This window comes from Lepus europaeus, chromosome 23 (genome assembly GCF_033115175.1).
Source record: "Lepus europaeus isolate LE1 chromosome 23, mLepTim1.pri, whole genome shotgun sequence".
Lineage (NCBI taxonomy): Eukaryota > Metazoa > Chordata > Mammalia > Lagomorpha > Leporidae > Lepus > Lepus europaeus.
Genome location: NC_084849.1, coordinates 29,403,482 through 29,419,296, shown reverse-complemented (window position 1 = coordinate 29,419,296; position 15,815 = coordinate 29,403,482). Strand labels below are relative to the sequence as shown.

General features: G+C 44.3%; 1 protein-coding gene across 1 annotated transcript in view; it reads left to right on the top strand.

Annotated features, from left to right (window-relative positions):
* Positions 1–4,161: 4,161 nt before the first annotated feature.
* Positions 4,162–15,815, top strand: part of LOC133752063 (protein FAM246C) — a 31,008-nt gene continuing 19,354 nt past the window's right edge. The window contains exon 1 of the mRNA XM_062182335.1: positions 4,162–4,231. Coding sequence (XP_062038319.1) covers positions 4,162–4,231 — 70 coding nt within the window. The remainder of the gene's footprint in view (positions 4,232–15,815) is intronic.

Sequence of the window (15,815 nt, the reverse complement as noted above, 5' to 3'; positions counted from 1 at the left end):
ATGGGGTGGATGTTAAATAAGCCTCCCAGAGCCTCTCCAGGAAAACCCCGGGAGACTCCCATGGCCCCTGGACAACCTCTGTGACCCTAGACAGATTAATAAGTTTTCATGCTGCCCCTCTAATCCTGGCTAGGAGATGACGGTGCTAGGTGGTCAACACCTGAAACCCTAGCCCCGAGTTGGGGTCCCAGTCTGGCCTAACAGTAGGAAAGGCCACTTCCAATCGATTGTGTTTTCCTCCCCTGTTCTGGGGAGGGTGGCAAGGAGAGCCCTGTGCGCTTCTGACTGGACGTGTTCCCTGTCCTCTGAGGTAAAGAGTTAGGAGCTGCTGGCAGTCATCCCACGTTGGGAGGTGGGAATGAAGATAGACTCGATTAGAGAAGTCAAGGTTTACAACTTACCAGAAAAGGGGGGATTGTGAGTTTTTCATTTGTAAAGATCAGCAGTAGAGAAGGGTGCATAAACCAAGAACGGGTGGCTGGGCTGCTCCAAACTGGGGTTTTGGGCAACCTGGCGCAGAGGCAGGAGTGGGGTAGGGCCTTGGGCAGGAGGCTGAAGGCGACAGTGGAGAGGGGGTGAGCCCTCCATTGTTCCCGAAGAGAACCTGTCAGCTGGAGAAGCCTCTTTGGAGGATGGGGAAAGGGTTGAGGGAGCAGCAAGGGGTGGGGAAGGAGGATGCTGGGGCAACGGGGAGGGTGGAGGTGTTGAAAGAGGGGCAGAAAGGTAAGGAGGAGGCAGGAGGGGGCCTTCAGGATCTGGGGTAAGAATTGTGGGCCTCTTTTGGAACTTCAGACGATTTTTGGACAAGGGCCTTTGTCTGTGTCACTAAGAATTTCTGAGGGCAGGTTAACAAGCCACTTTGGAGCCAATTTGGAGGATTAAGAACAAGATTTAACCATTGATCAATATATGGAAATTGATCAGGGTGACCATGATGCCTTTTTCCAAACTTAACAAGCAAGTGATCATAAGACCCAGTGGGTGGCCAGTCCACTACCAAATATGGCCATTCCACTTCACAGAGACTTTGGAGAATCTGGGGGGAGCACTTTGCACCATAATCTCCGGAGAAACCTTCTCTAAAGTTCTTTAACATGCACTGCAGCGGGGTGCAAGATCATGAATCAGTTGCCCCCCCATCTCTCCACGCAAAGACAACAAAACACAACTGACAGAAATGACAAACACAATACGCAAATAACAAAAACAATACACAAAACACAGATGACAAAAACAACAAACACAGTAACAGTAAAACTTTTTAACCAGACCAGAGTCTCTTGTCCTAACATTTTAAGTAGAAGTCAGAGACAAAAGTAACAGTAATGACAACTGGCACCATGAGAGAAAACAACCTAGATCCAGGAAAGGACTTCCTTTAACCAGATCAGAGTCTCCCATCCTAACGCCATCACGGTCAAACAGAACAGAGACTGTACTGGCATCTTGTCAGACCTCCAATACCCGGAAGACGCCACCAGAAAACAGGAGTCTGCTTACCAGAGGACATAGGGCCAACTGGTTGGTGAAGAGGTTGAGCTGAGCCTCCCTGGTCAGTGGATCAGGACACAGGGCCCTGGAACATCATCAGGGGGCGCCTCCCCTATGGCCAGAACACCAAACTGGGGATCAGAGCGAGATCTTCCCAGGAGTGGTCTCCAGATCTCGCTGAGGCCTCTGAAATGTTGTGCCTGAGCGCCACACACTGGAAAGTTTTAGTCTTTTATTGGCAGAGGCCGAGAGTGGGCTCATGCCCCGAAGTACTCTTGACCCTGAAGCCCAAAGCAACAGGGTTCATAAAAGCAAAGACCACAAAATCAGGAGGGGAATACATGATTGCTACGATCAAGGGGGAGTACATAGTTAATGTGGTGAAGCTGACCTGAAACCTATGTGAAATTGATATCAATTATAATCTTGACAACACCAGTTATAATCTTAACAATATCAATTATAAATATTGGTTTAATCATATGTAGGACATAGACAAACTACGTTTTTATCATTAACCCAGGTGCAGCCTATCTACTTTCAAGCTTGAGCGATCATGCTGGGGGTTTCTAAGCTCTGCCAAGTGTGATGTAGTGGACTGCTACTGTCTAACTATTTTAGATAATAGTTTCAGAGTCTCATGGTGGGGGGGTGCCTTCCCAGAATGGAGTCTCAGGTGCTCCAAATGGAGTCCCTACTCTCAAGGTGTTACTTCAATGTACTCACTATTCTTTATTGAATCTGATATATTTTTTCAGAGTTCCATGTAGAAGGAAGCCAGTTAAATTTCCTTATAGCTGCTTCCATTAACGTTCTCCACTGGTACCTCCACATATTTCCAAAAGCAAAGAAAAATAATACACAACTGCAAATGTTTTTCTTAATTCTACAACAGTTGTCAGTTTTTATTTTCAGAGATTTATAATAGTTTATTAATTAAAAAGAAAAATATAAAAAGTAAACATAACATGTATTCTCAGGGAATATATACAAGTAAGGGGAGTGAAGAATCTGGCTTGGTTATGAAACATTACAGTCATCTAAGATAAGACAACTCTGTCTCCCGTCTTCCTGTTGCCATAGCAAAAATGATTTTTTTTTTCAAGCTATGAGTTGAAAGTTAGAATACAATATGCTAAATTTTGGGGGTCATTATTTCTGAAACAGTTTTTTATTGTCACATAGATGATGTAGTCAGCAAGGATTTAGTGTCACTCTGAAAATAACACCATTCTGCAAGGGTAAGGAGTACCTAGTGCTAAAACACAAATCAGTTAAGTTTGTTTTTAAATTGTTAGCGTAATGCAGTCCTTAACAGATCTGAGGAGCTGCACTTGATTCATGGATAGAATCAGGAATGTGTGGGGAAAAGAATCTACTGTAGATTCTTTTAATGTTTAAGTTTAATTTATTTATTTGAAAGGCAGAGTTATAAAAATTGAGAGAAGTGGAGACAGAGTGAAAGATATTTTGCATGCATTGCTTCACTCATCAAATGGCCACAATGGCTGGGACTGCACCAGGCCTAAACCTGGAGCCTGAAACTCCACTGAGGTCTCCCACATTGGTGCAAGTGTTCTAAATACTCAGGCCACCTTCGCTGCTTTTCAGGACCTTGGCAAGGAGCTGGATCAGAGTTGGAACAGCCAGGACACCAGTCATCTGTTCCCTCGGGATACCAGCATTGCAAATGGAGACGTTACTGCTGCATCACAAGCTTCCTGCAGGCTCTTAAACAAATCTCTGTACATTTCCCTGACCTAGTCACATGTGGATTGTTCTGCAGATTTCCCAAAGTTTGGTGTTTGGCAAATAATTGGATTGTTTTCACTTTAATTTGGTGTTATTTCAAGTCTTCCAATGTTTATCTGTAGAATAACCATAGATAAAGCCAAAAGCTATTTTCTATTCTTTGGCATACTTGAATCTCCTCCTTTATTTAAAAGTATTTACATGCTTGATAGAGAAATTGGAAGGAGAGAGATACAGAGAGATCCCATGCGCTTATTCACTCCCTGAATAACCCCACCGCGTCGAGGTGCATAGGATTGAAGCCGGGAGTCAGGAGTGGCTTTGAGGCCTCCCTCGGTGGTGGCAGCATTGCTGCTTCTGCAGGTCTGCATTAGCTGGTGCTGGGAACTGGAGCTGTACTGGAAAACCAGCCTGAGCACTCTGAGCGAGGGCAGCTTAGCTGGCATCGTGAGCACTAAGCTAGCTCCTGCTCTCTCTTTATAAATCCATTTTTCTGCCATCTTTGATGTAACTGTGTGTAGAGTTTGACTGTATATCCTTCATGTTCGTTCCATCGTAGGATGGATGGTTTCTTGTGTTTTCCCCTGAATACTCCTACATTCTTCTCCTTAGCATGGCTCACCCAGTGTCCGTCTGGGCCCCTGTTCAGCCACTTTGCAGTTCCCCTTGACAGCTGAGGCCCTTTGTGATCTGATTCACAGTGTGACTCCCTGCTGAGTGATTCTGTGTGCCTGTCCAGTGCTCAGCAGCTCTCAAATGTGACCACATCCGTCTTTTCCTCCATGGCCTCTACAAGGCACACAACTGTCAGTGTTTGTTTTGTGACACAGTGGAAATGCTGACCAAAGTGTTGTGCTCCAGGAGGTGGTGGCATTTGAAGACCTGGTGGTGTATTTCACCTTGGAGGAATGGCAGACCATGACCCCTGCACAGAAGATCCTGTACAGGGAGGTGATGCTGGAGATCTACAGCAGCCTGCTCTCCTTGGGTGAGTGACACCATCACAAGCCCAGTGGTAACACTTCCTTGCTCTCTGACAAACAAGTCAACACTGCATAAAATTTGATGATGGGCAGATGTAGAATGTGAGTCCATGAATAATATGAATGACCACCATGTAGGAGAGGATTCAACTTGGAACATTTGTTGCATAGCTATTGTACCAGGCCGTAGCCCTTTGAACAATCCAGGATAGTGATTTCACAAAGTCTTACATTGTTTCCATGAATAGGGTACTGCGTTACCAAACCTGAGCTGATCTTCAAGTTGGAGCAAGGAGGAGAGCCATGGATATTGGAAGAAGACCTACATCAGAGCCTTCCAGGTCAGTCTGCACACAATGGGCAGGGAGTCCACGGCAGGAAGAGTGCAGCCGATGTTGGCTGGTGCTTTCCCACTAATCTTTCACGAGTGTTACTGCTGTCAACAGCCAATTTGTTACATCAGACACGAGCATTGTAGAGTATCTAGGGATAGCAGTATGTAACTCTTTTGTTCTTGGTGAATATGTTGTTTGATTTAACAAGGTTCCAGTACTTTTCTTATGTCACTAAGGGTTTTCTTCTAGCTTAGATACATTCACCGACTTTAACTTGTCCTTCTCTACACTTTCCTACATTTTCCTTCTGGGACAACTTATAGAAACTGGTTTCTTACTAGTTGCTTAGATGGAGTTCTCACTCATGGTTTTGGCCAGCCACAGAGCCTGCTCTTCTATGTAGCTCAAGACTGAACCAGTATATGTGAACTGGCTCTTTCCCCTTTTTCTCTATCTCTGTGCCTCTCAGATAGGTAAGAAAATGATAGGTTGTTGGGAACATTGGAAGACCGAGCCTGTGATTGGCAACTCTGTTTCAGTCTCTCTTTGTGTCTCACTCTCTGTCTCTCTGGCTCTTAAGTAAGTAAGCAAATAAGTAAATGCTAAAAGATGACCAGGAGCAATGTGAGTAATGAATGTGTCAAAACCACTTACCAGAAGTCAGATCTCATTAGACATCAGAAAATTCACAGGCAGAACAAACCTCAGAATGTAATGAGTGTGGAAAAACCTTTCCCCAAAAATCAAACCTTATAAGACATCAGAGAATTCACACAGGAGATGAACATCATGAATGTAATGACTGTGGAAAAGCCTTTTGCTATAAATCACAACTCACACCACATCAGAGAATTCACACAGGAAAAAAAAATCTAAGCAATGTAATCACTGTGGAAAAGCCTTTTTGTACAAGTCAGGCCTCAGCAGACATCAGAGAGTCCACACAGGGGAGAAACCTCATCAATGTAATGACTGTGGAAAAGCCTTTGGCTGCAAGTTACAGTTCATAACACACTAAAGGGTACATGCTGCCTTGCAGCTGCCAGCTTTCAAAAATAAAGACTCCATAATTTGGCATCTTCTGTAACTCACTGTTGTTCCAAATATAACACTTGGAGGCCCCAGGAAGTTTGTGTACATCAGCACTCTGTTCAGATACTGACCAGCCAGCAGCCTCTCTGCCCTGGGTACTCTTGTTCTCTGAGGAGGCACCACCGGAGACATTCCAGGGCTGTGAGACAACCTTGGGAGCTCTGACAGCCAGAAGGCAGAGTGCTGACCTCTCTTCATTTTCAGGAGTCAGTCAGAGACCCCTGAGGTGAGTCTCACTTATCTGTTTTACTGGGAACTGGTTCTTCTAGTAGACAGTGGAGGACTGGACATGGTCAAAATCCCCTCCATGAGCCACCTACGATGGAATGGGAGCCTCCTGTTTCAGTTCTGCCATACTGGCCCTCTTGTTTGTCTTGTCATTTTTGTCTTTTTGTCTTTGCCCTGCAGGAAGATATTTCCTGATTCTTTCCAGCCTCTGTCATTTGATCATCTCTGTGACTGGATTACTGACGTTTATGACCAGGGGCTCCTTCCGGACTTCATTCCCACTGGAATCTCTCTTTGTATCTTTTCCTGGCCTTGCTTCTGTCTAATGATCTGGATTCTGGTCATTTTAACTCCCTTTGGTCTCCTCAAACTTGTCACGTTCACATCTTCTGTGAGTGCTGCCGGGCTCCCAACTGATCCCCAGGAGACTTGTCTTGTCCCTGTCAGGTGGCCAACCTAGTCTAAGTCTCTCTATTTTCCTAGTTCTCAATGTCTTGCTTGTCACTTTTCTCATCACTACAATCCCTCTGTGCATACTTTTCAGGGGAGGACCCAGTAAGGCCAAGACCCCTCTAGGGTATATGTTACAGCATTCCAAAGAGGATTTGGTAAATGGGTATGATTATGGCATTAAGCTAATCTGTGGCGTAGTGGGTAAAGCTGCCACCAGCAGTGCTGGCATCCATGTGGACACCGGTTTGAGCTCTGGCTTTTCCATTTCTGATCCAGCTCTTGCTGTGGCCTGGGAAAGCAGTAGAAGATGGCCCAAATCCTTGGGGCCTTGCACCCGTGTGGGAGACCCGGAGGAAACTCCTGGATCTTCCAGCTCTGTGCTATAGCCTGGGAAAGCAGTGGCAGATGGTCCAAGTCCTTGGGCCCCTGCACCTGCGTGGGAAACCCGGAAGAAGCTCCTGGCTCCCAGCTTCGGATCAGCTCAGCTCTGGCCATTGCAGCCATCTGGGGAGCAAACCAGTGGATGGAAGACCTCCCTCTCTCTCTGCCTCTCCTCTCTCTGTAACTCTGTCTTTCAAATAAATAAATCTTTTTAAAAAAGAGTAAAAGAAAATATCTGCAGAAAAAAAAAATTTTAAATAAAAGGAAAGAAAGAAAGAAACTCAGGGATCCTGGCTTAGGATCAGTGCAGTTCTTGCCATTGCAGCTATCTGGGGAGTGAACCAATGAATGGAAAACTCTCTCTCTCTCTCTCTCTCTCTCTCTCTCTCTCTCTCTGCCCCTCCTTCTCTGTGTAACTCTGACTTTCAGGTAAATAAATAAATCTCTTTTAAAAAAAAAAAAGAGCTAACCTGAGGTGATGTGAGGACCTTCTGTGAACTTGAGTGACCCATTTTGGGGTGGATTGGCCAGACACCAGATCTTTTGATCCTCACCTGGCCCAAGACTTTTGGGATATTGTGATGGAATCCCAGCAACCCTGAACAATTCCCATATATTAACCAATGGATGGCCCTGGTCTAGAATCCAGCCCCTTGGGTAAATGCTATTTTCCTAAGAACTGGAGTACATATTCTTGTTGCTTGACACAAATCTGCCACTAAAAGAGACCCACCAATGAAACCCCCAGTCCTTCCACCAAGCCTGGATCAGACGATCTCTACCCTCGTGTAGCCCCAGTGTGGCATGGGAGGGGGAGTCAAGGAATGGGGACAAAGGAACCAGTGGCCCATCGCTTCAACGCCTCACCCAAAGTCATGTCCAGGCAAGGGGAAGACAAGAAACCACCATGGTGAGAACATCGTCCCTTGGAGGAAGTTTTCCTGGCAGACAGAAACCACGGGGTGACCTGTTGTGTTTGTCCCATTCTCCACAAGCAATCTGTATAACTGGAAAACACAAAGTCCTCCTTTCTCTGAAAAGCCACTGGCTTATTCAGTCTCCCAGAGCCAGTCTTTAATACCCACCATCCAGCTTGGGCTGATTGTCAACAATTTATGATCACTCTCTTCACATAAGGGAGGAGACAAGCAGTCTTAGGATCAGGAAGGGATCACTCAAGGAGAATGGAGACCAGATTGAAGAAATTTTTTAAGTCATCTATGTGTAATTGCTAAATGTAAATTGGGTAAAGGCAAATGAGATAAATATGTCTAAATTGGTACTCTTAGCACCTTATATTCTGTGGAAAAATAATTCGGGGTTGTTAACATATGTTTTCACAAACTGTCTATGAAAAATAGCTCAACACTGCTTGAAAGAAACCAAGGCTGTGGCTGCTCTGTGGCACAGTGAGTTAAAGCCCTGGCCTGAAGCACTGGCATCCCATATGGGCACCAGTTCTACTCCCAGCTGCTCCTCTTCTGATCCAGCTCTCTGCTTGGCCTAGAATAGGAGAAGATGGCCCAAGTCCCTGGGCCCCTGCACCTGTTTGGGAGACCCGGAAGAAGCTCCTGGCTCCTGGATTCGGATTCGGGGAGTGAACCAGTGGATGGAAGACACTCCCTCCCCCGCCCCCCGCCACCTCTCTCTATAACTCTGTCTTTCAATAAAATAAAATAAATCTTTTTTAAAAAAGAAAAAGAAAGAAACCAAGACTGAGACTTGGTGTGTTATGTTAATTTAGAACATGTCGTATTAATTTGGAGATTTTTAAAGGGTTGAAGTCTTTTGTCATTAACAATTTTGTGTTCTCCAAACACTGAAAATCAGATTCACTGCTCATGAAGCTAAAACATTGTTGGTTCTGTGTTTAAATGTGCCCTCTTTTAAGTTCCAAGTTCCAAAAGTCTTCTTTTTCCCTGGCCTCTATTGTATTCAATACTTTAGTACAACTCTGTAAGCAGATAAAACCAATAGTACTACAGGTTCCAACTTAGAACATATACAGTTAATTCAGATTATTAATAGGGAAAGAAACATTGATGGTAATGTTTTTAAGAAAAAACATATTTTGGGCCGGCACCACGGCTCAATAAGCTAATCCTCCGCCTGTGGCGCCAGCACACCAGGTTCTAGTCCCGGCTGGGGCGCTGGATTCTGTCCCGGTTGCTCCTCTTCCAGTCCAGCTCTCTGCTGTGGCCCGGGAAGGCAGTGGAGGATGGCCCAAATCCTTGGGCCCTGCACCCACATCAGAGACCAGGAGAAGCACCTGGCTCCTGGCTTCGGATCAGCACGGTGCGCCAGCTGCAGCGGCCATTGGGGGTTGAACCAACGGACAAGGAAGACCTTTCCCTCTGTCTCTTTCTCTCTCTCACTGTCCACTCTGCCTGTCAAAAAGGAAAAAAGAAAAAACATATTTTGGGGCTGGTGCTATGGTGCAACAGGTTAAAGCCCTGGCTTGCAGCACCAACATCCCATATAGGCACGGTTTCTAATCCTGGCTGCTCCTCTTCTGATCCAGCTCTCTGCTATGGCCTGGGATAGCAATAGAAGATGGCCCACGTCTTTGAGACCCTGCACCCACGTGGGATACCCAGAAGAAGCTCCTGGCTCCTGGCTTTGGATCAGTACAGCTCCAGCTGTTGCAGCCATCTGGGGAGTGAACCAGCAGATGGAAGACCTCTCTAACTCTTTCAAATAAATAGCCTTGGCAGCCCATGACAAGAGCCTCGGATGATCACTGATGTCATAAATTATTAATTATAAAATAATTATTAAATTATTATTTCGCAGCTAGACTTACTTTGTCATAGGCACAGAAAACTGGCAAAATCTCCCTTTTCAAAACCAAAAGAAGGGAGAGAAAGTTTTATCAATGACTTCCAATTTTATAGATAAGGTGGACATCATGTTTGATGTTAAAGTGAGGACATAGCTTTCCTCATGGGCATTGTCTACCTGGTAGAAAAAGCACCATCAGAACATGCCTGTGACTGTAGATTTCTAGCTCAGGCCACCAAGGGTTAGGAATGGGACTGAGCAACCCCTCCACTTGCATCCTCGTAAAGGCTGCCTCCATGGTCTCCTTCACCAGGAACCATGAGGAAAGAGGAGCAAGCTAGGCAGCAGAAGGTGCAAATACAGGTGGCAGCCAATTAATGGCTGCTTATAGAGTGATCTGCCATCAAGGAGACCCAACACGCATGTCCACCACCAGTGGCATGTTCATTGTGGAAATCCAGGCATCAGATGGACACAGAAGTCAGCTTATGAAGAGCCCTGACATCTCTGCCAGCCAAGAGCTGGGTCACTGGAAATGGAACTGCCCTAGGGGTTAAAGGACTGCTGAGCCAGAGCCGGAGATGCTGTTGGCCCTCAGGGAAAAAAATAAGCCCCTTACTCAGCCCAGGTTCCCAAGTAACCAGCACTGTTCAGGAGAAGGCCAAGTAGAGTCAACAACATTGCAGACAGGACTGTAAATTTCCTTGTAGGGATGCCACCTGCCTTCTACTCAGGGCAGGTCTGCTCCCAGGCCAGCTAGGTAATGAGGTCAACAGGGTACCTTCCCCAAGGAGCTTCACACCTCCCTTAGGATGTCTCTTCCAATACCCCTTGTGAAGAGATAGGTCTGGACCTCATGTATACCCAACAGGCCTTAGCCCACCTGATTGTTATCAGGTCCCGGCTGTCAGCTTCTATTTGCCTTTCAATGGGGAACTTGCTGGTGGTTTAGACAGCACCTTTCATAGGTCTCTAATAATGACTTTGTCCTTTGTTATGACCCTGTGAGTTTTATCTGCGATTAGATTTGTTTTCTCTAGACATGAAACAGAGAAATTCTAAATGGCCATGCACATGACACTCTGGATGGAAGCAGTCTCCGAGCTGGCATTGCGTCCTCCTGGAGAGACCACCCCTGCTGCAACCCTGTCTTGACTGCCCATTTTCACCATGAAGCAGCCAGAGCAGGCATTGCCCAGTTCCCCTAACAAAAGTTAGGGCCTATTTTCCAGGAGCGGGGGAGTGTGAGGAGTCAGATAGATTAATAGTCAGGGTGGTATGGTGGAAATTGGGGTTACAATATGTTTATGTTTGCTGAGGTTTAAGTGCCTGCCAACATCTCTACAGTTCCCAATGTTATCATGAGAATAGCAAAGGAGTTGTGACTCCACCCTTTTGAGCTCCCAGTTTACTGTAAAAACAAATTAGGTATCCCACCCTATTTTATTTTATCATAAGCAATCCAAAAAGGCTAAAAGAAAAAGAAAAAGATTGCAAATCAGGTCTTTTGATCAGTTTTGTCCCTACATTGTAACTTAATGTCAAGCTGATATTTTTTTTCTTCCCCAAAATTGTGCTTAAGTCTACTTTAGTAACTGGTGAAAACTGGGCGACACTATTTTTGTTCTCAGATCCAGGTGCACCCCTGGTGGGAAGGATTTTCCCCTTATGAAATCATGTATACAGTCCTCCTCCTGTTCTCTCTAAGCTCAGGGAGAAACTAAAAGCTGAACTCCATAACTGTGCCTTAGTGAACTTTCTGAAGGCCTTGCGGTCCACACAAATGCTGTCTAGGAACAAATCCAGAATGCCTTACCTGTGCCATCTACTGATCCAGTACACCTGTTTCCTTTATTTATTTATTTATTTATTTATTTATTTGACAGGTAGAGTTATAGACAGTGAGAGAGACAGAGAGAAAGGTCTTCCTTCCGTTGGTTCACTCTCCATGACAATTTGATCCAATTGACTTCATTTTGTCCCTGTCCTGATTTCGCTCTATTTTTCCTAACCAGTTGCAAAACTGCCATCTATTCACATACTAATCTTGTAGGGATGTTATTGGTAAGGCTTGTTTACATTATGTTCTGCGAAATGAGCTAAAGCCCTGAGCTAAGCGGAACCTTGCCTGCTCTAGCTTCTGTAACAGATGTTTGGCTAAACACTAGCTTTGTAACTAACTTCCAAAAGGTTGTGGGTTTTGCCTTTATAAGCTTACCACTGAACTCAATTTGGGCTGCATGCTTTGAAGACCACATGCCCCTTGCAGCCTCCAGCCTCAGAAATAAAGAGTCTGTAATCTGGCCCTGTAACCCGCTATTCCAAATGTAACATTCTCTGAAAATGAAACGTGTCTGGAAGCATTCTTTGTGGACTCACATCTCAGGAAGTATTAAGCAATTCACGTGATGGAATAATACTGTGTGTCCAAGGCTGGCTGATCTTTCTTCAGATATTATGTTTTCTCTTGTACAGCCTGTGTTTTTTTGGTTTCCCATTATTGTGAGTGGGACCAAGTAAATGAACTGTGCTTTCATGTATAGATTTTGCTAAAAATATTTAAATACTCAATCTGCAACACTTATTTGAAATACCATCTTTATCAATTACAAAATTATTTGTCATTTAGCATTTTTTGTTATCTGCCTTGGATTCTTTCCCCCCACATTCTTATAGTACATAGCAGTGATGAGACCACAGGCATGTCAACTGACACACGCTCCAGCCCTAATACTGTACTCCAACCCTGGGAGATGCGTGTTGTGTCCAGCATGAAAAATGAGCCTCTGGTGACCTGTGTACTCATAAGAATTTTCAATTTATCTGTGTGTAAGTCTGGATTAGATGACACTACCCAAACTGTGTTTGTCCCACACATCACCCTCATTCTATAAGAGGATAACTACAAATATTATAAATTACAACATTCCTTATTTCCTGAATTTTCCTGTATTACTGAGTTTGTACAATCGATTTTAAACTCTTTCATTCATGATTCCTTTTTTTCTTTTACTTTTTTCCCATAAATTCCTTTTTGCCCAGATGCAAGAACTTTGACTGAAGTCTAATCAGTTATCATTTTGTAAATGTTGCATGACTGAGGATTTTTTCAAGGCTCCCAGATAAACTTTTTTTCATGAAACCTGGGGTATTACATTGAAAAATATTTACATATGTGATTGGGTTAGCCTGGGCTTTCCATGTAGCCCTGGCTTCAATCACATGTACTATCACAATCCAAAGGCAATAGACTGATACTCAAAGAAAATGAAAAGTGATGTCAACAGGAAGGCAAAGAAGAAAGTGATATAACCACAAGCAATGACAAATGCCACCAGATGCTAGAAGTGACAAGGAACAGATTATTCCCTAGAGACTGGATGGAGCGCAGACCTCCCTGCATGTCAGCTGGAGCCAGAGAGAGCAACTGGATTTTCATCCTTCAAATAGAATCTATTTCTCTTTTTGAGTTATTAAGTTTGTGGTCATTTCTAACAGTAACAACAGGTAACCAGATTCTCTGGTTACTTGACTCTGAAGGTAACTGATGTTCCATGAAAGAAATGAGCACAAACTCTGGTGGTAGAAGCCAAGAGACTGGGAAACTTGACAGAAGTGTTAGTAGGGTCAACAACAGATTGATCAGGTAGCTTCCTGATCCAGATCTAAGTATTAATGCATGACGATTCTTCCCTTAACAGCATCATTACAGGAAAATAAGTTATGTGGTGTGCCTTTAGAAGTCATTTCTTAAGTCTAGATGGAATGTTAATTTTTGCTTTTCCAATGTTTCCAATCACCAGAGCCTCAATGAATCCCTTTCCCCTAAAGCTCATTGTCAAATATTTTACTTGCAAAGAATCCTCAGTGACAGGGAGAGGACAGTTATTTTCAGAAATCCCCTAAGTTCTATGAATTTTAGTTTTGGCGTTTGATTCCTACATGGATTATGGGTTCCACTGACTGAGGCAATGGTTAGGTTGCTTACTGATGTTGGCACAATCTCTTGTGCTTGGTAATTGTACATTCTCTGGCTTGGAGTATTGTTTTCCTCTATTCTGAAGTTCTAGTTTACTGTACGGGCTTTGTATTATTATCTATGACTTGATGTGCAAGGAGATGTTTTGACTGCTTTGAGTTTTCCTATCTTAGCTTTGCTTCCTCCCAAACAAGGCTGAGAAAGGAGCACATATGAGTGGCCTACTTAGGACCTAATACCTGAGAGAGAGTGAGGACATAGAAAATGTTCGGAGAGGAAGTAAGTTCACAGAAGAAATTGCTGCTGAGTAGGTGGCTAATGTGAGCCAGCTGGTCTCCATATCACTTTGAACTCTATAGAGCCAAGAAATCACTCCCCACTGCTCTCCGATTTGTAAACTGAGGTCATTGTGTATTACTGGATATTGTCCTGATCTCTTTATAGTCCTGTTAAATTCACTGAGCTATATGAGAGGCTGGAATAATCAGTCTAAATGAATGAAAGCATTTTGTACATCTTTTATAGCAAAAAGTGACTGGTGATGAAGAGTAGGTCATATAGGGCTACTCCATAGAAGTACAGTTGGTAACAAGATTGAAGAAATAGAAAGTTGTGGACAAGTATTATGGATTCAGGTTTAAAAATTAGCTTATTTGGGGAAAGGTATTTGGTTTAGTGTTTAATAACACACTTGGAATGTCCACACTCTAGTCTGAATACCTGCTTTTGAACTCAGCTCCACTGCTGATTCTAGCTTCCTGCTAATGTACATATGAGGAGGCAGCAGGTGATGATTTAAATACTTGGATCTTGGCCGGCGCTGTGGCTTAACAGGCTAATCCTCCGCCTTGCGGCACCGGCACACCAGGTTCTAGTCCCGGTCAGGGCGCCGGATTCTGTCCCGGTTGCCCCTCTTCCAGGCCAGCTCTCTGCTGTGGTCCGGGAGTGCAGGGGAGGATGGCCCAAGTCCTTGGGCCCTGTACCCCATGGGAGACCAGGAGAAGCACCTGGCTCCTGCCTTCGGATCAGCGCGATGTGCCGGCCGCAGTGGCCATTGGAGGGTGAACCAATGGCAAAGGAAGACCTTTCTCTCTGTCTCTCTCTCTCACTGTCAACTCTGCCTGTCAAAAAAAAAAGAATGCATTGACAATTAAACATGAGAAGGTGGCCCTTATGAGTTCTAATCATTTTGAGGTCTTCTTGACTGTTATTTAATGAGAGCATGTTTTCACATTCTAATTGCTCCCTGTCTCCATCTAATAGGATCTAAAAAGGCTGAAGTCCTTTCTTTAGATCCTCTGTCTCTCCCCTTCTCTTCAACATGCCAATTTTCCTCCATTTATAATGTATGTGTCTGTGCTATTCCAGCCACAGCATTTGTGTTCTGTTCTGAACATACATTCTCATGCTTTGTGATGTGGATAGACTAAATTTTCTTAAACTTTCCTCACTTTTGTGCTGTTTTCCTATCATGTCCACCTTCAATATATTGCTTGCCTTTTACATTTTACTACATTTTTAGGGGAAACCACACCATTCTGTCTTTGAATTCTGCTAAGTTAAATATGTAGTTATATTGCTCACATGTCTGAATTTCCACAGAAGACTAGAACCAAGTGTATTTATGTGCATAATTGTCATTTCTCCAGTTCCCATAACATGTTTCTCATTCCCATCTGAGACCACAGCAGAATAACTTTTTGTTCATATTTCTTGTATGTTCATTAAAACCATGCCAGCCTGCAATCCATTATCTGGACCCAACACCACTTCCACATGCTAAAATATTTATGAAAAATAACCCAAATTTGGTGCTCCAATGTCTGTTAAATTTGGGAGGCTACCATGGGACAATACCACTTATTGTCTCGGTTACATAAAGGCAATTTATATTTTTCACAGTTCTGAAAGCTGTGGATTCCAATACCAAGGTGCTTGTTTACTTGTTTTCTGGTGAGAGGTCTCTGCAGACTGATGGCTTCTCACTGTACCTTCACTTGGGTTCCTCAGGGAACCATGCAGAGGGGGGCAAGGATGCTCTCTTTTCCATGTCTTACAGGTCCACTGCTCCTAACAAGAGGCTACACCTTTATTACTTTTTTTTTTTTTGACAGGTAGAGTGGATAGTGAGAGAGAGAGACAGAGAGAAAGGTCTTCCTTTTTGCCGTTGGTTCACCCTCCAATGGCCGCTGTGGCCGGCGCACCGCGCTGATCCGAAGCCAGGAGCCAGGTGCTTCTCCTGGTCTCCCATGCGGGTGCAGGGCCCAAGGACTTGGGCCATCCTCCACTGCACTCCCGGGCCATAGCAGAGAGCTGGCCTGGAAGAGGGGCAACCGGGAT